The 26,614-nt window shown below is 38.7% G+C and overlaps 1 protein-coding gene across 1 annotated transcript in view; it reads right to left on the minus strand.

Annotated features, from left to right (window-relative positions):
* LOC125311489 (hyaluronan-binding protein 2-like) overlaps nt 1-26,614 on the minus strand; it is a 106,130-nt gene that overhangs the window by 67,150 nt on the left and 12,366 nt on the right. Inside the window, exons 4-7 of the mRNA XM_048269592.1 lie at nt 19,075-19,185; nt 18,877-18,993; nt 17,563-17,673; nt 322-493 (exon numbers count right to left, since the gene is read on the minus strand). Of these exons, the coding sequence (XP_048125549.1) occupies nt 322-493; nt 17,563-17,673; nt 18,877-18,993; nt 19,075-19,185 (511 nt within the window). The remainder of the gene's footprint in view (nt 1-321; nt 494-17,562; nt 17,674-18,876; nt 18,994-19,074; nt 19,186-26,614) is intronic.

The following is a 26,614-nucleotide window of genomic DNA, read 5'->3' on the forward strand; positions in this document are numbered from 1 at the left end:
TTCCTTTCAAGGAATGACCAAGGAATAATCAATCTGGTTTCAAAAGATTCCACTCCACTGAAACTGCTCTGTTGTCTGTGACTGAAGCCTTAAAATCTGTGTGTGCAGCTTGCCCCGGTTCTCATGTTGTTCGACCTATTTGCTAAGGTTACACGAAACTTAGGTGCCTCTGTCACCTGGTCAGGCTGTTCCTAACCCAACACAACACAACACAACACCCAGCTATTGGTACAGAACATCGTTATCTCTCGTCTTGATTACTGCAGTGCCCTCCTCACATAGACAGACAAACAAACCAGGAACCAAAAGAAAGAAAATTACCTGCAAAAATTGTGAGGACCCAATCCATCTGAATCTTCAAAGGCACTAAAGGGGTTAACCCCATTGTTGAGAAGAAAATGAGAATTCCAGTAGAGGCATTCGTCTCCATCTTCAGTTTCAGAAACGTTACCACGGTATGACTCTCCATCTCCTTCATAACAGTCATCTGGACCTGTTGCATAACATAAAATATAGTGTAAACATTAGTTTACATTAGATCTCATAATAAAATTGCAACTAACGGCTATAATGATACAAAAGCAAGTTGATTACCGAACTCTCCATCTTTTGTGCCTACACAAAATGGCAGCAATCGGAAGAAGAGCAAGGTAATGCACTGACTGCACAAACAGTCCTCTTTCATTCCTTTTCTTTTCACTTACAAAGGAAGAAATAAAACTTTGTAAGTGCTCTTTGATTACATTATTATCACTATTTATCACTCAATGATTGAGTGATAACAATGATTTACTTTGAGGTAGTAAAGCTTGCCTCTAGCTTGAAGAATACCAACTTCTCCTTTAAGCATATGCATTGGAAAACTTGAACTTACCTCGGCACAAAAAAGCTCCATTTACTCTATCATTTAGAGGGACCCTTGCTTGAAATAATATTGTGTGCCTTCCAGCTAATACAGATATTCCCCAAAAGATTAACATCCGGCTCATCTTCACTGATCCCAACTAAATCTGAATGTAACTTGCCACGCATGTTTGCCATTGTTTGCCAAATTGAACACACCTCTGGTCTTTAATAAGCCAAAGAGGACTATTTACTCTCCATTGGATTCCTACAGCAGCCAGAATTAAATTAAAATCCCTCACTCTGGCCTATAGGACACTTACTGGATCTGCTCCCTGCTATTTGCATTCCATGATCCAGCTCTACATCCCCAATCGCCCACTGTGGTCCTCTGATGAGCGTCTGGTGTGTTGATCAGCCATTAACGCTAGGAGGTCAAAATCAAAACTCTTTTCTTCAGTGGTTCTTCGTTGGTAGAACGAGTTGCCTAGTGTTCTGCAATCCTGCAATATTTTGGGTCTTTCAAGAGGGGTCTAAAGACTAATCTGGTCAACTTACACTTAATTCATTAATTCTTACAGTTATGGTATTTTATTTAATTGTAAAGGTGCATTGTGTAGTTCTTGGGTTAATTCTTGGTGGAAATTATCTCATCTAGCGGTGAGATGTTATATTGCAACAGACTCCAGCTCCCCCCCACTCCAAGTGAGCTACCAGAAGCCGCACCATAAATGTCCTAGCTGACACTAGGAAATGCCATACACAACTTTATTCCTTCTCGTAATGAGGTTTTAGAAAAATAATTGTAAATTGCATTTAGTAATTTAGTCTGTGAAACTATAGGTCATCATTCATGCAAGATTAATCTTGTCGTCAGGATCATCATCAGGTTATTCAATGTTAGGGGTTTCCTGGGAGCAGCAAGCACAACGCGAAAGGCAGAGCTAGAATTTCAGGTATGTCCCTCCTTGGCTAATGTATTCTAAACATGGAGGCCAAAACATGGCTGTCACCATACGGCCGACTCTACCATAGACATAATATACATAGACGCCGCATCGACCGCTACTCCTTACTAGCGCTGACGAAATTTGGAGCCGCCATCTTGGACCGGTCATCCACTCCACTCAGTGTAATCTGTTTGGCCGGTGAGATGAGCTGTCAGCGCACTTAATTAATCATATCTCACTGAATACCGAACAGATTCTCACACGTTTTTTTTTGCTGCAAAGGTCATACATGTAGCTATGATACAGGAAACATGATTTAGCGTATTTTAATATTCATAGTGGGTTTAACAGTAATAGAATATTCTAATATATGATATAAAGTGACCTGACGTCCGATATCAAAACTGGGAACATAATCCATGTTTGACAGCATAGACAAAACTAGTTTGATACAAATTTAATGAGTTAAATATAGTTCACAGTCGACAGAAAAGTTCCATCAACAGCATTATTCACAGTCCACAGAAAGGTTCCATAAACATTTAAGTGAGATCAGTGCCATTCAGACATCTGAGGGGTATTCCAAGTAGGCCTATGTGGTTTAGTGACAAACTTGGGTAAATTGACTCAGAATAAGTTGTAAACCTCCCAGTAGAAAAGCTGTATGATACAGGAAACATGGTTGTGTGTATTTTAATATTCATAGTGGGCTTAACAGTAATAGAATATTCTGATATATGATATATTATAAAGTGATGACATCCAAAATAAAAACTGGGAACATAACTAATCCACGTTTGACAGCATAGACAAAAACTGGTTTGATACAAGTTTTAATGAGTTAAATTTACAGAAAAAAATCCATTAACATTTTCAGTTCAGTGCCATCAAAAATAAAGTGATGAACAGACATTGGTGTGGCATAAAGGAAATGGAGTAACTGGGTTCAATATCAACAGCATTTGTTAGACAAGTTCCATAAATATTGTAAAGTGGAAGTTTGTAGGTTTGTTTCTGATCCTTAAAAAACAGACATTGGTTTGGCATAGTAAGTGTAACAGTTCATCAATTCAAGACAAAAAGGTGACTTGTCACTTGTACAGTGTCAATGGGTTCATCAACAGCATCTGTTATTTACAGTTCACAGACAGGTTCCAGCCCCAATGAAGAGATTAAATAAAAACGAATTAAGAAACATTTTAGAAACTGCTAAGATCAACCCGTTCATTGCAATAAGTAACGAATCAGGGAGTGTCTTCACAGGCTCAGTAAGACAGAGTTACCGTCATGCAGTTGGTTCTATGATTTCGACAACTGGTGCATGTCATTTTGTATGTTCCCACCTTGCTAAAATTGCTTGGGTACACTTTGGCTGAGAACAAAAGTGCTTCAGACAGCAGGTGGGCAAATAAGATGGCATAGTAAACTGGGTAAACTCCATAAAAGAGGACTGAGTCAACCAGACGATGGGAAAATAGGACACAGAGTGGCGAATGCAGGTGATGAAGGTGGAGCTCATAAATCAAACATTCAGTCACAGTGTAGCAGATGCCCTGCAGTACTGCAATGAAGAGCACCTTCCTCAGTTCCAGGGGTGTGAGGAGACCGTTCAGTTCATTCACAGTCTTCTTGAACAAGGCAGTTGTTCTGGAGAGATACAAAATAATAAATAAATGAATGAAAAGGAATTTGAGAGGCATCTTATTCTTGTTAGGGTAAATGACATGTGAATAATATAGTGTTGGGCAAGCTACTTGAAATTTTAGTGAGCTAAACTATCAGTTACTCTGCCATGAATAAAACACTACACAAAAACTACAACCCAGTCAAATGTATTAGTAGCCTAACACAAACACAGCAGTAGGCTAGTTCACTACATAGGAAGCTACTTTAAATTGTGCTAATTTCACATGACAAGAAAAGTGTAGCTTGTCTGGCTAAGCTACTTGATAAATAAAGAAGTTGAGCTATTGAAAAGTTACTTTATTCAGGAAATAGTGAGGCTACACACTACACAGCAGGCTACACACCAACACACTTAGCTGTGCTTAGCTAGCGATTGCCCAATAGGCTAGTCTATGCCACTTGTGTAAAATTCGCCGGCCAAATCTAGTATGATTTATTTCTACAATAGCCTTCTTGTGTCAGTTGTAATCTAAGTCAGTGTTATGGAATATGACTTATCAAGTCTCAGTTCATAGCTGGTGAACACCGAGTAAACATAGCCTAGCTAGATGGCTACGATTTTCATACAGTAATATCACAGATTGCTCCTTCTCAGCTCTCTGGTAATATTCTATTCACAAAATACAACCAATAGTACGGTTATGTTAAATCTTACTTGTGAAAAGTAAATCCCCCGAGTATGGTCCGCCGATTTGAGAAGGAACATGCTGCACAGTGCTGTCATCTTGTGTCTTCTGCTGCAACGCAACGAGGAGTATGACCGGTCCAAGATGGCGGCCGCATTTCTTGTTTCCAGCAGCCAATGCGGCGTCTATGTATATTATGTCTATGGACTCTACCACCTGTATTCTAAATGGCAGATTCTACACTTACCAGCATACTACCATTTGTTGGGGCAAGTAATTACACATGAATGAGCACATATTTTGGACGTAGGACAAGTTCGGTATTTGACACTTAAAGCCCTGTTTTCAGATAGTTGATAGATAGATGATTAAATAGATAGATAGATGATTAAATACAACGTTTAAGATTGAAATTTGGCATGCTGCTGTCCTGAGAATTTTCGGTTTCTGTGGTAGCACCCCCCCTCCCACCTCCACAACGCTGCATAGGTGCACTGGAACAATCCTTCCTAAAATGCATTAAACTTTCGTTTACAAAGACGTAAAACTCACTGAGTGGTCAGGGGTGTTCACTGATATGCTCACACAAAAATCGCTGCAAAAGATGCTTTCCAACAGGTGTTTTACAATTCGTTGTAAAACTGTGGAGCTATTTTTCCAAACGACTCACACCCGTACATTCTTCCTTTGAGAGCTTGAATAATAGACACTCCAGCCCAATTGGTGGTGATAATCAGTGTTGCGCGGGTTTGGTCACAAGCGGCCCGCGGTCGCCCGATATTTTAATCAACCCGACCGCAACTCGGACCGCGAATATTAATAAGGACAAAATTATACCGACCCGCGATCCGACCCGCTTATTTACAAAATGTGTGCTTTTGGTTATAGCCTGCATGCAGTGTGACAGTAGGCCATTTCTGTAAAACAAACTAATTTATTTGCGAAACTTTATGCAGTAGAACTACACGCAGTGGGCATGCAGGACAATGTTTGCGCATGCAGGAGAGAGAATGAGAATAAGAGCGCAAGCACGCACGCAACCACCAAGGATTAGAACACTAGGATAAGATTTGAAGGCCATGGACATACATCTTTCTTTCGAAAACAGAAATGGTGAGGCAAGGTAGGCAAGAGAGATCCATTGCTGGTCTAAACGTTAGTGTAAGAACTGCTTTATAATGCTGACTGAAGCACAAAGCTTTACTAAAGCACATCTACTGTTTAAAGTCACAAACACAACGAACTAAGGTAACTTTTATGCATGCGCGAACCTATACATACCGGTAGATATGGCTGTAGTCTGTGCCATAACATTTATTCCTGCAGGCTGCCCATTTTGGCTGTCATACTTTTAAATGGCTTTGCAAGAAGTAGGCCGACATAGACCATAACTTGTACTACTGTAATCTTTAAGAACTTTTCCACATATTTCCCAAAGCCTATATCCCTTTTCCTGAAGGGGTGTCTTTATTATTTTAACTTGCGTCTTCAGCTTCTTTACTGTTCACTTTACTGTATTGATGCTTTACTGTATTGATGCTAGCCTTCTCGTGATATTTTAAGTAGGCCTATTTGTAGAAAATATATATTTAATTCATTTTAACTGACCCACCCGCAAATGACCCGAATATCATTAAAATATTTTGTTTATGACTCATAACCGCAGATGACCGCGGTCATCCGCGGGCAACCGCTTAATTTCGGGCAGACCGCGCAACACTGGTGATAATGCACCTTACACCGTACACTTGCCAATCTGGCTGTCTTGAAGTATTTTGCAACAGACAGCTAAAAATTGGGCGATTTTGTGCAGTTCCGAATTGCGGGAAAATTTGTGGCAAAAAAAGTTGTCACAGACTTCCTTTCAACGATCCAGACGATACCGTGACCATAGACATAATATACATAGACGCCGCATTGGCTGCTGGAAACAAGAAATGCGGCCGCCATTTTGGACCGGTCATACTCCTCGTTGCGTTGCAGCAGAAGACACAAGATGACAGCACTGTGCAGCATGTTCCTTCTCAAATCGGCGGACCATACTCGGGGGATTTACTTTTCACAAGTAAGATTTAACATAACCGTACTATTGGTTGTATTTTGTGAATAGAATATTACCAGAGAGCTGAGAAGGAGCAATCTGTGATATTACTGTATGAAAATCGTAGCCATCTAGCTAGGCTATGTTTACTCGGTGTTCACCCGGCTATGAACTGAGACTTGATAAGTCATATTCCATAACACTGACTTAGATTACAACTGACACAAGAAGGCTATTGTAGAAATAAATCATACTAGATTTGGTCGGGTGAATTTTACACAAGTGGCACAGACTAGCCTATTGGGCAATCGCTAGCTACTACTTGTAGCGTAAGTGTGTTGGTGGTAGCCTCACTATTTCCTGAATAAAGTAACTTTTCAATAGCTCAACTTCTTTATTTATCAAGTAGCTTAGCCAGACAAGCTACACTTTTCTTGTCATGTGAAATTAGCACAATTTAAAGTAGCTTCCTATGTAGTGAACTAGCCTACTGCTGTGTTTGTGTTAGGCTACTAATACATTTGACTGGGTTGTAGTTTTGTGTAGTTTTTTATTCATGGCAGAGTAACTGATAGTTTAGCTCACTAAAATTTCGAAGTAGCTTGCCCAACACTGTATTATTCACATGTCATTTACCCTAACAAGAATAAGATGCCTCTCAAATTCCTTTTCATTCATTTATTTATTATTTTGTATCTCTCCAGAACAACTGCCTTGTTCAAGAAGACTGTGAATGAACTGAACGGTCTCCTCACACCCCTGGAACTGAGGAAGGTGCTCTTCATTGCAGTACTGCAGGGCATCTGCTACACTGTGACTGAATGTTTGATTTATGAGCTCCACCTTCATCACCTGCATTCGCCACTCTGTGTCCCATTTTCCCATCGCCTGGTTGACTCAGTCCTCTTTTTATGGAGTTTACCCAGTTTACTATGCCATCTTATTTGCCCACCTGCTGTCTGAAGCACTTTTGTTCTCAGCCAAAGTGTACCCAAGCAATTTTAGCAAGGTGGGAACATACAAAATGACATGCACCAGTTGTCGAAATCATAGAACCAACTGCATGACGGTAACTCTGTCTTACTGAGCCTGTGAAGACACTCCCTGATTCTTTACTGATTGCAATGAACGGGTTGATCTTAGCAGTTTCTAAAATGTTTCTTGATTCCTTTTTATTTAATCTCTTCATTGGGGCTGGAACCTTTCTGTGAACTGTAAATAACAGATGCTGTTGATGAACCCATTGACACTGTACAAGTGACAAGTCACCTTTTTGTCTTGAATTGATGAACTGTTACACTTACTATGCCAAGCCAATGTCTGTTTTTTAAGGATCAGAAACAAACCTACAAACTTCCACTTTACAATATTTATGGAACTTGTCTAACAAATGCTGTTGATATTGAACCCAGTTACTCCATTTCCTTTATGCCACACCAATGTCTGTTCATCACTTTATTTTTGATGGCACTGAACTGAAAATGTTAATGGATTTTTTTCCTGTAAATTTAACTCATTAAAACTTGTATCAAACCAGTTTTTGTCTATGCTGTCAAACGTGGATTAGTTATGTTCCCAGTTTTTATATTGGATGTCATCACTTTATAATATATCATATATCAGAATATTCTATTACTGTTAAGCCCACTATGAATATTAAAATACACACAACCATGTATCATACAGCTTTTCTACTGGGAGGTTTACAACTTATTCTGAGTCAATTTACCCAAGTTTGTCACTAAACCACATAGGCCTACTTGGAATACCCCTCAGATGTCTGAATGGCACTGATCTCACTTAAATGTTTATGGAACCTTTCTGTGGACTGTGAATAATGCTGTTGATGGAACTTTTCTGTCAACTGTGAACTATATTTAACTCATTAAACTTGTATCAAACTAGTTTTGTCTATGCTGTCAAACATGGATTATGTTCCCAGTTTTGATATCGGACGTCAGGTCACTTTATATCATATATCAGAATATTCTATTACTGTTAAACCCACTATGAATATTAAAATACGCTAAATCATGTGTCCTGTATCATAGCTACATGTATGACCTTTGCAGCAAAAAAAACCGTGTGAGAATCTGTTCGGTATTCAGTGAGATATGATTAATTAAGTGCGCTGACAGCTCATCTCACCGGCCAAACAGATTACACTGAGTGGAGTGGATGACCGGTCCAAGATGGCGGCTCCAAATCTCGTCAGCGCTAGTAAGGAGTAGCGGTCGATGCGGCGTCTATGTATATTATGTCTATGACCGTGACTGCATAAGACTACAGCAAGAATACAAACAACCCCATATCCGTTTCCGGCAGCGGAGTAATACCGTACCTCACAGCACATCCAATACAAGTCAATGGAGTTGGACAAAAACTACGATAAAACCTGTTGGAAAGAATCTTTTGCAGCGATTTTTGTGTGAGCATATCAGTGAACACCCATGACCACTCGGTGAGTTTCGCGTCTTTGTAAACGAAAGTTTAATGCGTTTTAGAAACATTGTTCCAGTGCACCTATGCAGCGTTGTGGAGGTGGGAGGGGGGTGCTACCACAGAAACCGAAAATTCTCAGGACAGCAGCATGCCAAATTTCAATCTTAAACGTTCTATTTAATCATAAACTAGAAAATCTGAATCTGAAAACAGGGCTTTAAGTGTAAAATACCGAACTTGTCCTTTAAGAAAAACATTAATAATCAAATCAAGAAATTACACAATGTAGCTTTAACTATTGCAATATTCATATTCTGTAAGTCATTTTGGACAAAAGCATCTCAACTTTGATAACCACTGTGTAAAAATCAACCTTTTAACTTTGGTTGTGTTCATTTAAACCCACAAAGGGGTAATTTTGATCGAATAATAAAATTAGCAATAAACGCTTAGTTCAGTTGTGAGAGATCAAGTTTGTGTTCAACTGTGAGTACTTCTGATTTTTAACTGTATGACCAGCCTTTTACATTCTTGAAACAGAAAATACATTTTCATAACCGAATGCCTTTTGTAGTCAACTTACATCTGTATGGGTATTTGATCACTATTGTCTTAGCTGTCTATGACCTTGATTCCCAGAACCCCTGTTCATACATACAGTGTTGCCATTTGGTCTTTGTTCTCACCACCCTGTTGAGAGCTTAACTCAATCCTGGTCCTGTCTTGGACCACAGGAAAATATGTGAACTGTAAGATATGTGTCAAACGAGAAATTATAATCTGCTCGTGTTTGATATAATTTTTAAGGTCTACATGTGAGAAATACAGTATTTGCAGATTGTGGAACAGCAAAGTTATTGTATATGATGTTTCTCTAACCTGGGTTACTTGATGTATTCTTATGGTGAGATGCGCCACACCCCGATCTCTATCAAAGGACTCTCTTTACACCGGGAGCCAGGCTCAACTAATTAGCATACAGCAAAGCTCAAACTAACAAGAGTAACTGCTCTAATAGTAATTTCTGAAATCTCTGTAAATGAATGTTGTAAATATAACGCACTCAGTTTTGGTCTTAAATTAATACTTAATGTGGGCAACTTTTTGATCACGTTTGGTCACAATTTAATTGCAATCTAATGTATATGTGCATAGTTGTGGACTAACAAATACTATAGTCTGTATGTGAACCTCACACCTATGTTTTCACACTAAGTGACCAATGTCCTGCAGGCCAGTTGGGAAGGCCTAGCATATTCAAGCAGAGGGGCTTGGTGAGATGAGCTCTATTCCTTTCTCCTATGATGGCTGTTGGGGGAAGCTTAGGCTGAACTCTCAGCCTTTCTCTCTCTCTATCTTTGTCTCAAGCTCTCTGTCTTTCTCTCTCTCCCTCCCTCTCATTCCATCTGTTTTTCTATCCTTTCTTTTGGGTTTGTGTCAATTTTGTTATTTGATATATTGTGTATCTGGTGTATCTGAGATCTGAGAACTTGTTAATTTGTTAAAGGCATATTGCCTAATAAATTGTTACTTTTAAGCAACACCAAAGAACTTTTCCTCTGTCAAACGCACTATTTGTTTATCCAGCACCGGCTTTGCAAATAACAATGTCCACAGACAAGGTAGAATATGTTGCATGATTTTATGAAAGTACGATGTATTGCGACTTCAGATGCAAGTCAAATTTGTAGTTTCTTATGTCTCATTCCATCGAACTACAGATCCGCTACCCAATCTGGCAAACTTACATAGTGCGGTTATAGCCGATAGAGGGCGCTGGTTTAATGCAGAAGTGCCGTTCACCCTGTTACGAGTTGATAAACCACTGAAATGATTTTGGAAACATTATTTTAAGGTGCAAAAAACTCTTTGGTGTTGCTTTAACTATCAGTTGTAGCCTACCTCTAAGTCCTCGTATGCCATGCCATGCTCTGCCATACCTGATAAACTAGTTACTTGGTAAATGATTTGTCATACAAGTTATTAGTTATTAGTAATGGAGTCAGATTAAAATGTGGTTTTCTCGTAACATTACCAATTACTTCACCAGTCTACCTGTCTATTGTTTACACACGCGATCAACAGGAGAACGGGCCAGCACTTTGGGCCTGCTCTCTCCTTTCAAGTGAGGAAGGACGTGTTTTCATGTCGCAGATTTTTCCTTCCTTTCATAACCAAATTATAAATTGACAAATCTCTGTTTTCACTCAATCAGCAGGAAAGACATGCATCAAACAATTAAACACAGGTCGCACACAGCAGCACTATATGATCACAAATGTTCAATAAATGTCCCAAACAACCCAAAATTATTTCAATTTCCCCTTCTTTTTGTCCCTAACATTAACCTGAAAGTCCAAACAAAACGAAGGATATCCGTTGCGAGATCGCACCAAAGAGTCTTCAGTCTATAATCCAAACAAAGAAGAGAGAAGGCCGCTGCAAACTAGTTGTTCCACGCCCGAGCAAACTAAATATATAATCCCACTGGCGCCTTAATGCAGGGGCTTACCTGGGCTTCAGCCCAGGGGCCTCGACCAATGAGGGGCATCCTAATAATAATAATGATAATCAATAATAATAAACGACGTGTCCGTATTCGCGGCGTCATTAGCCTACTCTGGAGCTAGCCTAAATAATTGAGCACATCGTACTGCTCTACAATTACATCCATGCAGAGGCCCCCTTTGTCTTCTCCAATTCTAAAGTGTAACAAAATGTAACAAAACGTAATAAATCCCAACGGGTGTAGAGGAGCTAGAGGAGAGGCTGAAACTGACTGACAAACTTATCATACAGACTCTGGAGATAACGTAGGTAGGATTGAAGCAACGATAAACAAATGGCGTGGATTCCTGTAACTGTCCATGAAAACAGAAGGCATATAGCAGGTAAATATCGTAGCAAATAGCCTGGAAATGAAACGGCTTTAAAAACATGTATTTCACTTGTCTCATTGGAGTGAATGCAGAACATCGGCTGTGGCGCAAAGAAATTAATTAGTGATCTGCATCTCCGTTCACCAACAGCTAAGTTTGTGCTAACCCATTCGCACATATAATAGTCTAGGCTATGTTATGTTTTCTCCAATGTTAACGTGAGATATGTCTCCATGTAGTGAGTGTAGTGATAATGCATAAGGTAGCCATGTTCACATCACATGAGCCAGCTTGTTCTGTAGGCTAAAAGTATTTCTGTCCCTCCCAACTGCGTTAAACTGGTGTGATAAGTAGACAGAATTTAAAAAAAAAAACTCCTGGGGAACCCCCGACACGACAAACACATGCACTATTGAAAAGCTTTTAAACGTCCATATGTGTAGCCTACCCATCTTTTAACTTAGCCTACAGCCAGTGTTGTAAAAGTTCAACGCTTTGTTTTCGTGCAGTAGGCTAGCCTTTTTGATAAGCGATGTCATGGGTAGGCTGACGTGATTCGAGGGCTTTCTGTTCCTGTTTATGTAAAGGTTTTACATAGGCTACACTGCATGTTATTAACCAAAAGCGCACGCTATGTGTCGGGTCAGATCGCGGGCCAGGTATCATTTAATCATAACTAGAAATGCAATTCCAAGGAATATAGTTAAAACAGATCATACAGAGATGGTTACTACGGTGATGCTAGGATAGACATGGTGGTTGCATAGCTTCATAAAAGTTGATAGTTTAAAAGTTGTTGATAGACAGCTAGTTTAATAGATAGTTTAATGATAGTTTAAAAGTAGACCGTTTAAAAGTTGAAGGTAAATAGTTTAAAAGTTGTTGACAGACTGGAAGTTGAATGAATGTTGACATTAAAATAGTTTAATGGCTGTGTATAGGTAGATATTTGACGATAACTGAAAGTTGGAATGGCTCTAATGTTTGCTAGCAGTTATGCTAAGATTTTTAACTATGCTAACCATGCTACTTAGCTAATGTTTTATAGCAGTGCTAGCAATGCTAACCTGTTAACCATGCTACTTAACTAACGTTTTCTAGCAGTTTAATGAATGTTGATATTCAAATAGTTTAATGGCTGTGTATAGGTAGATATTTGACGATAACTGAAAGTTGGAATGGCTCTAATGTTTGCTAGCAGTTATGCTAAGATTTGTAATTCTGCTAACCATGTTTAGCAGTTTTGCTAAACATGCTAACTATGCTAGCAATGCTAACTATGTTAACCATGTGACTTAGTTAACCAAGCTTATCATTTTTAGTAGTTATGCTAACTAACATGCTAACTATGTTAACCATGTTACTTAGCTAACTTAGCTAATCATTGTTAGTAGTTATGCTAGTTATGCTAACTAGCATGCTAATATGTTAGCATGCTAACTATGTTAACCATGTTACTTAGCTAACCTAGCTAATCATTTTTAGCAGTTTTGCTAAAAATGATAGCTAGCATGTTAACTATGCTAACCATATTACTTAGCTAACTCAGCTAATCATTTTTAGCAGTTATGCTAAAATGCTAACTAGCATGCTAACTATGCTAACCATGTTACTTAGCTAACTTAGCTAATCATTTTTAGCAGTTTTGCTTAAAATGCTAATAATGTTAGCAATGCTAACATGCTAACTTTGTTAACCATGCTAACTAGCTACAGTAGGTAGGAGTCATAGTTGATGAAAAGTGTTGACAGTTGATGACAAGTTAAAAGTTGTTGATAGACAGCTAGTGAATGTATATAGTTTAAAAGTTGTTGATAGACAGCTAGTTAATAGATAGATAGTTTAATGATAGTTTAAGTTACATTGTTTAACAGTGGATTATTGTAGTGAGGACTTTTATTTTGAAACAGTTTTGGGCAGAGGAAACAGTTGAATAGGATGTGTAGTCTTAATTGACCCAGATTGTATGCTTAACCCTTAAAGGTGTAGGTTTTTGAACATTCTAAGTTCCGCAACAATTGAAGGTTCTAAAATTCTATGTTGAATTCAATGAACCCAGATATTCTTTAGAGTGTTAATTTCCCAACATTCCTGTCACACCGGTGTGACGGTACTCCTTTAAGGGTTAAAGCGTGAGGCTGCAGGTGGCCTGAACACCTGCCATAGGATTCGAAATGCTTAACGGCCGTATTATGATGTCACAATCGGCAATGTTAAGTCTATGGGGATTTTTAAAAAGTTTTTCTTTAATAGTTTAAAAAATATAAAAATTTCAAAGTTAAAAAGTCATACCAACCCGATCTGTTTGAAGACCTACGTTACAAAGTTTGAATGAAGTTTCTCAGTTAAACTGTTCACTGTTTACATTCAACTTTTAAACGGTCTACTTTTAAACTATCATTAAACTATCTATCTATTAAACTAGCTGTCTATCAACAACTTTTAAACGATCTACATTCAACTTTTAAACTTTTAAACTATATACATTCACTAGCTGTCTATCAACATGGTTAGCATAGTTAACATGCTAGCATGTTAGCATAGTTAGTATAACTGCTAAAAATGATTAGCTAAGTTAGCTAAGTAAACATGGTTAGCATAGTTAGCATGCTAACATGTTAGCATGCTAGTTAGCATTTTTAGCAAAACTGCTAAAAATGATTAGCTAGGTTAGCTAAGTAACATGGTTAGCATAGTTAGCATAACTACTAAAAATGATTAGCTAAGTAACATGGTTAACATAGTTAGCATGCTAGTTAGCATAGTAAGCATAACTACTAAAAATGATAAGCTTGGTTAACTAAGTCACATGGTTAGCATAGTTAGCATGCTAGTTAGCATAATTAGCATAACTACTAAAAATGATTAGCTAAGTTAGCTAAGTAACATGGTTAACATAGTTAGTATGTTAGTTAGCATAACTACTAAAAATGATAAGCTTGGTTAACTAAGTCACATGGTTAACATAGTTACCATGTTAGCATTGCTAACATAGTTAGCATGTTTAGCAAAACTGCTAGAAAATCTTTAGCAAAACTGCTAAACATGGTTAGCAGAATTACAAATCTTAGCATAACTGCTAGCAAACATTAGAGCCATTCCAACTTTCAGTTATCGTCAAATATCTACCTATACATAGCCATTAAACTATTTGAATATCAACATTCATTAAACTGCTAGAAAAACGTTAGTTAAGTAGCATGGTTAACAGGTTAACATTGCTAGCACTGCTATAAAACATTAGCTAAGTAACATGGTTAGCATAGTTAAAAATCTTAGCATAACTGCTAGCAAACATTAGAGCCATTCCAACTTTCAGTTATCGTCAAATATCTACCTATACACAACCATTAAACTATTTGAATATCAACATTCATTCAACTTCCAGTCTGTCAACAACTTTTAAACTATTTACCTTCAACTTTTAAAAGGTCTACTTTTAAACTATCATTAAACTAGCTGTCTATCAACAACTTTTAAACTATCTACTGTCTATCAACAACTTTTAAACTATCTACATTCAGCTTTTAAACTATAAACTTTTATTAAGCTATGCAACCACCATGTCTATCCTAGCATCACCGTAGTAACCATCTCTGTATTATCTGTTTTAACTATACATGATATTTTACATCACAACTTTAGCATTTTCATGCACTGGTAATTCCTTGGAATTGCATTTCTAGTTAATATTTGCGGTTGGGCGGGGGGGCTTAAAAAACATATAGCCCAGGGGCCTCGGGTGGTATTAAGGCGCCCCTGTATAATCCACAAAAATGAAAAAAAATAAAAAATGATCGCTTGCTTAAAGGTTGTATCAGTGATTTCATGCCCAAAAAAGGCCCACACATAAATGATCACATTCATCTAATCTTTCCTAATGATCCGCTAGCTGTCTACCGCATAAGCAGGCTGTCAAAAAAAACGTGTCTCTGGAGGCAGCCTAGGCTCCGAGATCTGCACACAAAAACAATTGCTACCAACAAGGGTTGGCAATCCACTCAAAGGCAAAATAAAGTGTTTCAACCAATAACCGACGAGATGCGCGTTTAGGAGTTTTAATTGCACGAGAGGGGGGGAGTAGTGGGGCGGTGGTAGTGTAGTGGTTAAGGAGCTGGGCTAGCGTGCAGTAGCCTGAAAGTTCACCAATGTGCCCTTGAGCAAGGCACTTAACCCCAAGTTGCTCCGGGGACAATGTGATCCCTTGTAATATAGCTGACATATGTAAGTCACTTTGGTCAAGAAGTGTCTGCTAAATGTAAATGTAATGTAAAGGGAGTAGCGAGCTAGCACTCTGTTTTGTTTGGACATCAACAGAAGTGACGTACTGTACATGTATCCCCGCTATCGCTGATACAACCTTTAATGGTATACCAAGCAAATGTGAAAAGAGAAAAAAAACAATCAATCTCACCAGATCTGTTGAATAAATCAACTCAGGAGTTTGCAAAGGCATTCCTTCATGCATTATCTGGCTGATAAACGTCTAGTAACTAAATACTCAAAGGAAATCTTTTACATTTACTCATAGCTGCAACACTGAATACTGGTGCCACTTATTCAAAATCATACATGCACTTGCTACTCTCTTCAGACCGTCTCCCAGTCACCTAACGGACTCAGACCAAGTTTCCCGGCAGGAGTTGTGCACCTCTCCTGTGGGCATTACAGTATCTGGCTTGTCTGGACCGACACCCCACAACTCTCTTCTTGACTTCTTCAACTATTTGTTTTTGTCTTTCTATGATTGTGGACAGAGGTTGATGAGGTGAGGGCGATGTCCCAATCAATCTCTCAAGTGGCCCTTTCAGAGATCTTCCAAATGCCAACTCTTCAGGGGTTCAGCCTGTGGTCTCAAGGTAGGCTGCATTGATTGCAAAGTGGTCCCTGATCCACCCAATTCTTATGTTGGTTCCCCACATAAGAGGCAATCATCGTTTTGATGGTCCAGTTGGAACGTTTAGTGAGATTGGCTTGGGAGTGATAGCTAGTGGTCAACGTCTGGGTCACTCCCCAGGTCTTACAGAGGTTAGCCATCTCATGGCCAGTGAACTGAGGCCCAGTCTGAAACCAACTCCTGGGGAACACCAAAATGGATACATGTCTATTGGATATGTATTCCAATGGATACATGTCCATTATTAATCCTTGGCGATTTTATTCATTTGGATAACTCATCTTCAGTTGACTTCCTGTCCTTACTCTCCTCATTTAATATCATTATATATAAATATTATATACTTTTAATAAATTATTGTATATACTATATATATATATATAAAAGATAAGATAATGGACAACATGACCAGAACACAACTGAAGTTAACACACATTTGAGGTGTAAATGTGGCCACCTTCTGATACCCAAACGCAGAGGAGTCCATTATTCCGATAATACAACTGTTGCCAGACTATGTTTTGCTAAAACTGTCTTGTTTGTAGAACTACTTCTTTTCTCTCACACATTGACTCATTTCCTAACTTACAGAACAAACTAACATTACTACTTCAAAATTGCTACAGTCAAAGCCCAGTTGTTAGTTCTTCTGTTGAGCATACAAACATACAAAACAAAGTAAACATTGTTTTACTTGCTCCAAATGAAGTGTAACTGTCTTATGTTACAATGTTGGTATGCTATGAACGTCTGTCAGAGGTTTGTTTAAATATCATATTGTAATCATTATGTTATGTTTAAACGAACAATCTGATAGACGTCCATCGTAATGCTACCAAAAAAATGGAACTTACGATAAAAGAGTGCATCACAGTAGAAAATTCAACCAAGCAGTGGTATAAATAACAACTGAAGCATTACATATGGTTAGTAGACAGTATCAGTAATAATTTCATTGCTGAAATAATCTCTTCACTATAACGTAATGCATGATCAATTTACCATTCGTTATGAAGAGTTATTATAACGTCTAACCAACATTTGAAACCAGATACTTCAATCTATGCCTTTGATGAATTCATTCATGTATAACTAAAACAACCCCGAGTCTGCAAGTGGAGAATATCTGACAATCCCATTGGTTTAGAAAGTCAACAATTTTGAATATCCTTCCAGGTAGGAATTTAAATGCATTTACCAACTTGGCAGAATGTTCCACTGAAGTTGTCATGGCAGACACAGTCAAAGTCTTGCCCATCCTTTATACATTTGCCATCATTCAAACAGGGACTTGGGTCACAGGCAGCAGCTTTAAAGATACATAAAATAATAAATTAATCAATCAGTATGTTTTTTATGAATCAAAGAGACATTTGAAGTACACAAATGTCCATTGAATATTTCATGTTTCATTTAATTTCAAATACAATGAAATATGGTAGAGAGGTAGAAGTTTGTGCTAACTGCCTTGTTGCTTTACATTTTCAGTTCAGTTTAAAACGAACAACTTAGAATCCACACAACACCATTCAAGTTTAAAACTTCAAACAAAAAAGTCCAAAGTTCTATCAGTCAAATTTGAACCTACTTCATGCTTTATGTTCAACATAACACTAGTCTCGCTTAGTAGGCCTAGTGCTTAATTAGCCTTTAAAAGAACATTATCAGTTTTGAAAAAACCTTCACAACACTTTATTTAGGGCTGGGTCAAAAGCACAAACTTTTAAAAATATCCTGGCATCATTTTAGGGAACAGGAGAAGTTTTCCATTGACGTAGCACATTTTAAAAGTATACACAATCTGTGTACACAGAACTTCCCCTCCCCTTACTTCCCCTGAAATACATTAATTATATTCTATAGTGACACCTTATGACCGTCCTAGGTATTAACTAGGGGGCAGAAAAACAGAAAAAAAGACACTCACTACATGGTTGATGAAACTGCACATAGTCAGTCACCTGCAAAGTCATGCTACCGTAAGGCTAATAACAACTGTGCCCTCAAACTATCGCACGTGACAATTTACTTAAAAAGGTGATTTTCTCCTCTTCTGGCGTATCGAGACAGGAGAACCATGACAACTTTGGATGCGGTTATTTTAGCGATACGTTTTGCAATACCCTCGATATACATATCGTTGGAAAGCTTAGTTTATGGCCATTCACGTGAGGACAATAACTTAATTTTGTAAATTTTACCAAAGTGATTGGTTTCGCCTTGCAGGGTCACATATTGAGACATGTCTCATTATATCATAATGAGACAAACCCAAAGTTTCAGATGAATCACAACTGCCTCAAACAGCACTTCGACGATAAACATATTTCCACTAACACTACATAGAATCCATGATTCTTTACATCAATGTTTGTTCATATTTCAATTACTTGAAAGTTCCAGACACTCTGATCAACTACAATTAATTTAATTAATTGTGGAGGACACTGTATGGCCAAATCCAATAGAGATACTACGTCGGGAAGTGTTGGCTTGAGTGAATTGCTCTTACTTGATTCACAGTTGGGTGGCTTGAATGGTTCTTTGCACTTGCATTCATAGTATGGTGGAGTTGAAGTTAAAACACAATCTCCACGCCCACATGTCCTTTTCTTGCAAACTTTTTTGGCTGTCAACGGCAAAATAATAAATTACACATCTTCATAGTTGTATTCCTGCTTTCCTTAGAAATATGCAAAAAATGTCTTACCTTTTTCACATCTTCTACCTTTAAAAGGCTTGGGGCACTTGCACTTAAATTTCTCTCCCCTTTTCTGATCACAGATACCATTGTTGAAGCAAGGGTTTGGATCGCAAGGACCTGAATGAAGTAACAGAAATTTTGGTCTGGTTGTTTCTACCAAAATCTTCTTTAACTTGCCATCTTGGTAATATGTGTGGAGTAAGTATTTTAAGTTATCAGTACAACAGTTCAAGTTTGCTTCATATAGTATATTACATAATCGTTTCTTATCCATAACCTGGGATCAGAATGAGCGACAAGTCAGTGTGTGTGAGACTCTAGGATGAGGTAGAGTCTGTAACTTAGTCTAACAATAGTGTCAAAAGAAAGAGGACGAATAAAGAAGAGGATATAGCATAAAAGGTTATTGATGCATCAGACAACATCTATCATCTTTAAATCTACTGAGGTTCGGGTTTATTCAAGTAAACTGAATTACATCACACAAAAACTTACCATTGTATAATAAACAACATAGGGGTTTCATCTCTGCTAATGTACAATTTAGATAGATTACATAGATTGCAATAATAACCAGGAATCAAAGACAGAAAACACAGTCACATAGAACATAAATTCTATTGCACTGCAGTGTGCAAGAAGTGAAGTGATCAGAACAAGTTATCAAGTTCAGAATCAAGTTATCAAGGCAAATTTAGTCCACAAGCTGTTCAATGTCAGGAAAGTGTAGCCTAGAGTGTTTTTTAAACTGGGGGTCGGGGAGTGAGGGGTCGCAAAATGATTTGACCAACATGTTTGTTTTTTTTGTAATTCACTTTTTATTGGTTTTTCACAAATACATGAGACAAAGACAAACACTGAACATCCACAAGTGAACTGGGAGGATTACAGGCAGATACTGACTAACAAAGCTATACACTATACAGTATATATTAAAAAAAGTGTGTGTAACTATACACATTAGTACATCACTGAATGTTAGAATATCCTCATAAACAAAAGGGGAAAAAAGACATAAAAAGAAACAGAAAAACAAACCACCAGCTTACTGTATTATATCTAGGCCCCCAAATTTTCATATAGACGTCCTCCTTATCTATCATTCTATAGCACACCCTCTCATAAGAGGCAATCTTGGACATCTCATTAAACCATTCCACCATTGATATAGCTACTTGTGTTTTCCAATGGCGTAATATTATCCTGCATCCAACTATTACAGCTGTTCGGCACCATGAGGATTGATGGGCATTTAACCCGCTCCCCTGTGGTACCACACCCAAGAGACAGAGCAATGGATGGCGTACCAGAGCAGTGGTCAGCAACTTGTTGATAAAAGACATTATCTCAGACCATAGGGGGTCTATTATGGGGCAAGAGTATAACATATGTAAAAGAGTGCCGCACTCAGTGTTGCACCTCCAACACACGTCTGAGCTTCTAAGTCCTAACCGTGCCATTTTTGACGGGGTCCAATAAATCCTATTGATAATTTTATAACGTATCAACCGTGTCTGCATTTCTCTTGAAACTTTGTACCATGACTTGATTACTTGTTCCCACGCTTCATCTGGTATACTCTCTCCCATATCCCTCTCCCAGCATCTTTTTAAGCCCCCAAAATTAGGAGGCAGAGATTCCCTTAAAATACTGTAAAAGCCTGATGCTTTCATTAAAAAAACCTGTTCTTGTCCCAATCTGGTCGGTAATTCAGTAGCTGGTGCAAGTGGTGATAGTCTGAGATGTGACAGAATACAGCTTCTTCACTGTAAGTATTTCCAAAAGACCTTATTTGAAAGTCAATATTTTGCTCTTAACTGTTCAAAAGAAAAGAAAGTGTCTCCCTCAAATAAATCCCCAATGTAAACAATGCCTCGCTGGACCCAGTCGGCCAAGAAAATGTCCTTTTGCCTATCTTGAGACATTTATTGTGCCATAGTGAAGTTTGACAAGTAAAATTTGGATATAAGCTCAGGATTTTATGTGAGGCTTGCCAAGTCTCCTGTGAAAATGCCAGTATTGGATTATCATGAGGGATCGTGCCACTAGTTTGTGTAATTAAGGCCTGTACCGGGTATGGATAGATAAGGGCCCCTTCAATAGACACCCAAGCTGGAGCTATATCAGCAGTGATGTATATCTTGGATAACTGTTTTAGAAAAAAAGCATAATGATACCAGGCTATATGGGGCAGACCTAGGCCACCACCGCATAAAGTTTTGTTTGATTTACATATGGTTTTTTGCCTGCCCACAGAAAACCACAAACCGCTTTATTATATTTTACTAATGTAGTGTGTGGGAAGTTTAATGGTAGCATATTACTTATGTAATTAATTTTGGGAACTATTACCACCTTCAAAATATTGACCTTACCTAGAAGTGATAAGCCTAATTTAGTCCAGTTTTGGAGTATAAGTTCTATTTTTTGAATCAGGGGGAGGAGGTTGACGTCCATAATGCTATTCAATTGTGGGGTGATTTTTATGCCCAAGTATGTCAGGCCTGAAGGCTGCCATGAAAACTGCCAACCCTTTCTAACACTGGGGGGACAGACCTTGGATAGGGACATGGCCTCAGACTTCGACCAGTTGATTTTGTATCCAGACACAAGTGAAAAAGAGTTGATCAAGGTGAGAATATGGGATACTGTGGTTGATGGGCATCTGCACAGTAGCAAAATATCATCTGCATACAAAAGCAATTTGTGTTCTTTACCCCCAGTCTTAATACCAACTATAGTGTTATTTTGTCTAATGGCAATAGCCAGTGGTTCCAGGGCCAGGGCAAATAACAGGGGGGATAAGGGGCATCCCTGCCGTGTCCCTCTATAAAGCTGAAATGCAGTAGACTGTCTGCCATTTGTCACAACAGATGCCTTGGGATTGTGATATAGTAACCTAACCCAATTAATGAAAGCAGTTCCCATCCCAAATTTCCCCAATGTCTGAAACAAGTATGCAAACTCCACCCTGTCATGCTTTCTCTGCATCCAGTGAAAGAGCTACAGTTACATCTGATTCTCTACCAGCTTGCCACATAAGATGAAGAAGCCTGCGAAGATTGTCAGATGATGTCCTATTCTTAATAAAACCTACTTGATCAGGGTGGATAAGTTTTGGCAATAACCCTTCCAATCTAGTAGCTAAGATTTTAGCGAGTATCTTAGCATCAACATTAATTAGTGACACTGGGCGATAATTGCCACACAGTTGTGGATCCCTATCCTTTTTATGAATTAGAGTTATTATAGCCGTCTGCATACTATCTGGAAGACACCCTCTCAATAAGACATTATTGTAAACTTTCAGTAGTCTTTTGGCCAGAAGATCTGAAAAGGCCTTATAAAATTCAGCTTCCCCTGGAGATTTCCCGCTCTGCAGTTTCTGAATAGCCTCTTTAATTTCCTCTAGTGTAATGTCAGCTCCAATTTGTTCTTGTTCATCCTGTGATAATGTTGGACATTTCACAGTAGATAGAAAAGCGCTAATATCTTGAGAAGCAGGGTTGTCTGATTTATAAAGACTTTGATAGAATGTGACAAATAAGTTGTTGATGTCAATATCATCTGTTTTTAGTTCCCCCGTCATTCTGTATTCCTGTTATAAGTGATTGTGTATATTGCTGCTTTGCTCTCTGTGCAAGAAACCGCCCTGTCCTTTCCCCTTGTTCGTAATACTTCTGTTTACTTCTGAATAATGAATATTCAACTTTTTTCTGTAATATAGAATTATATTCCATCTTTAATTTACTCAGTTCGTGAAGTGAAGAGTGGTCAAAGTATATTGCGTGCCTATTTTCCATTTTTTTTATGTCTCCTTCCAGTTCCTGAAAGCGCTTGACCGCTGTCTTTTTTAGAAATGAGCAAGTTTGAATAAGCCGGCCTCTAATGCCTTAAAGCTGGCCTTAAAGGCATCCCACTCCACAGCTGGGTCTGATACTGTGCCTTCATTGGTCCACCAGTAATACATTATCTCCCCTTTAATAGATTGCACTAAGTTTTCATTTTTGAGCATAGATGTATTAAATCTCCACCTACTGGGACGTTTTTTATTTGATTGGCCTACGCGTAGTGCCATCCCCACTGGAGCATGGTCTGATATTAAAATTGTGCCTATTGTTGTTTGTGCTGTAACAGAGATCAATGATTTTGAAATTAGAAAGTAATCTATTCTGGAATAAGAATTATGTGGGTGGGAATAAAAAGTAAACTGTTTTTCTGAAGGATGAAAAAATCTCCACACATCCACCAAATCCAGCTCTTCCACCAATGTGTTAATTTCTTTCCGTGCCTGTGAAGGTCGTGTTATACCCCCTATATACGTTTTATCCATCGTGGGCTCCCTCACGTTGTTAAAATCCCCACCCAAGATTATATATGGATTTCCAAACCCTGTTATTACATTGCTCACCCCTACAAAAAAACCTGGCTTTTCCATTGTTGGTGCATGTACATTCATAAGCGTATACTTAATGCCAAACAGTTCAACCTCTATTGCTATCCACCTGCCTTCTTCATCAGTATTTTAATGTTGAAGTTTTTCCGAATCAAGATGGCTACTCCCCTCTGACTGGAGGAACCTGCACTATAAAGGACTTTCCCAACCCAGTCCCTTTGCAATAATAATGAATCTTTTTCCTCCAGGTGGGTCTCTTGCAAGAAAGCTAGATCTGGATTTTTCTGTTTGAGATACCATAGAATCTTCCTCCTTTTTATAGCTGAGTTTGCACCCTTAACATTCAATGATATTAGTTTAAACAATTCACCCATAAAATATAACTAGGTGTAATCAGATAAGTGTTAGCCACAATTGTTTTAAAAAACATAATAACTTCTTGTCCTGTTAGTCTACTCCCTTGTGGAAAAAGGAAACTTGAACAAAGCAACACACAGTTAAAACGAAAAAACATTGTACACAAATACAAAACTGTCAAGAGCCCACACATAGCATTAGGCTCTCCTGCTCTACTAAACATGCTATAGTGCATCCGCATGAAAGTGTCACCTGGCCCATGTTTTTATCCCAACCAATAACTTGACAACCTGAAGTACCTTTCAAAAAGGCAAGTCAACCAAACAATGCAATGAAAATTATGATATCAATAATCACCCTCTTGGCTACCATTCCAAGAGTACCATACTTGTAATATGCATATCTGGAGGAATGTTACTAAAATAAAATATGTAAATAGTCCCAGACATTGAAAGAGAAATTATGACTGACCATAATGAGCCTACTCATCACCCTGCGTAAAGCCCTGCGATGTAAGGAAGGTAGCTACCGCATTTCGTGAAGTGAAGGAATGCCACTTGTTGTTTACAGAAAACTTCAGCGTTGCTGGGTACTGCATGGAGTAGAGGATCCCATGTCCTCTGAGTTGCTTCTTCACACCATCAAATTTTCTACGCTGTTGTAGCACCTCTTGGGAAAGATCCTGGAAGAAGGAGAGCTTCTTTCCCTCCCATACGACTGCTTATTTTCCGTGAGCAGCCGCGAGGACCGCTTCTCTCGCGCTGAATCTCAGAAAGCGGATCAGGGGGTCGTTTCTAGAAAAGTTAGCAACGACGTTGCTTAACCACCATGGTACGACGCAACTTGCGACCAAACAACGACACTGTTACACCTGTTTCCAGAAAGCATCATACCTGTGTCGCAATTCGCTACCTCCGACGTTCGAACACCATAGTTCCAACAACGTTGTTGATGATGCAGCGATACATATAATTGGTGGAAACAGTGGAAACGTGTAATACCCCACCCCCTAGAAATGTTCTGTCACGTTCTGTCAAATGTTCTGTCGACATGTTTCTAATCTAAACCGAGTGATTAATGTTGGTATTGTCATTGCCATCAGCCAAAACCTAAACCTATTGCAAGCATATAAAACAGCACAATATGAGTCATTATTTGTGTTAAATATCTGTGTTGGAAAAAATATATAGCCTGGACAAATATCTGGGTATCCCAAAGGTTATCAACTGTCTCGGGGTTTAACGGCAGCTGCTGGTGCACTTGACTTGGCCGGAGTTCAAGATCCTAGCTCTTCTTTTTTATCTCTGAGTAGGCCTACGAGACACAACAATAGGTTTTGACCATACATATTTATGTATATAGTTACTCTACATCCAGAGTACAATAGGTAGGTATACATCAGTCAAAAACAATTGAATCTACATGTCACACTAGTTCACCTGCAGGTAGCGAGAAGCAAGAGGACAATCTCACATCATAAGAAAATCGAACCTACAACGTTGGGATAATAAGTCATCTGCTTTAGCCACTACACCATTTAACACTGCTGTTGTTAGGGACTGTGAATATTATAATACTAAAAGCAAGGCAATACTTTAATTAACATAAATAGCAAGAATGAGCCAAGTAGGGGAGCAGTGTCTTCATCAAAATTAAGCTACAGGATAGATTAATCATTGAGTCACGAAATAAACATCCACTTCGCAAATTTTGGTTAGGCGATTGTGATTTTTGGTTAGGCGCTCCGGACACCAACAGGAACTACCAAGGAACGACACAAGTGCGACTGCCTAGGGGCAGTAGTTCAAACGACCAAACTTTGCGTCCTTGTTTGCGATTGAGAGTTCGAACTACCCTTTCTAGAAACACCAAATCCAAGAACGATGCAGCAAACAACCAAGGTTGCGACGCAAGTTAGCAAACGATGCTTTCTAGAAACGACCCCCTGAGCGTGACGACTGTGACCCTTGACTGCACTCTGCCCAACGCGGTGCACTCGCTCAATTTCAAATCCAACATTCACATCCAGCTCCAACTGTTCCGTTAGTATATCAAGCACAAAATCCTCTCAGGTCGTTACCCTCTGCTTTTTCAGGAATGCCCATCACACGCACGTTGTTCCGTCTACTGTAGTCTTCTAAATATGTGACTTTATCCTGAAGTGCTTTTAGGTTAGACCAGCGGTTCTTAAACTTTTTGCCTGGCGACCCCACAAAAAAGTATGGCGAGGTCTGGCGACCCCACTTTCCCCAAACCCATTCTAAGTCCTTACTCAAATACCCCCCTCAAATGTTAACAACTAAATCAAGCAAAAACTAGAAAGCAAAGTCATTTGTTTTATTTACTCCATATGAACAAGAACCGAGAAAACCAAACAATCACGATTAAACAAGTGTAGGCTGCCGCCATATCAGATCAGAGCGCTATGTGCGTAGCGCGCGCACACACAAGCACGCACACACATACACAGCAGCATTAGGCCTACAACGTTACATTAATTATATTTATGGCGATAACAATAACAATATTTTTTTATTTCCCTTTTCTGGTTTACTATCTTTAACAATTTCAATGGGAAGGGTGGGCATGCTTCCGTGAACATAGCAAGTTAATTCTAGGAGGAATGCTGCATACGGCGACACAGAGATTTTCCTCCACGGTGCTGAGCCGACATCTGCATTTTGAGATGTTGTTTCATTTTGACAGGTTTTAAGCTCTCATTCGCCAGAACATCACTGCAAATCACACATTGTGGGTGGTCGAGGTTATCTTTAACTTGGCAAGTGAATGCAT

The sequence above is a fragment of the Alosa alosa genome, chromosome 18 (assembly GCF_017589495.1).
Source record: "Alosa alosa isolate M-15738 ecotype Scorff River chromosome 18, AALO_Geno_1.1, whole genome shotgun sequence".
NCBI lineage: Eukaryota > Metazoa > Chordata > Actinopteri > Clupeiformes > Clupeidae > Alosa > Alosa alosa.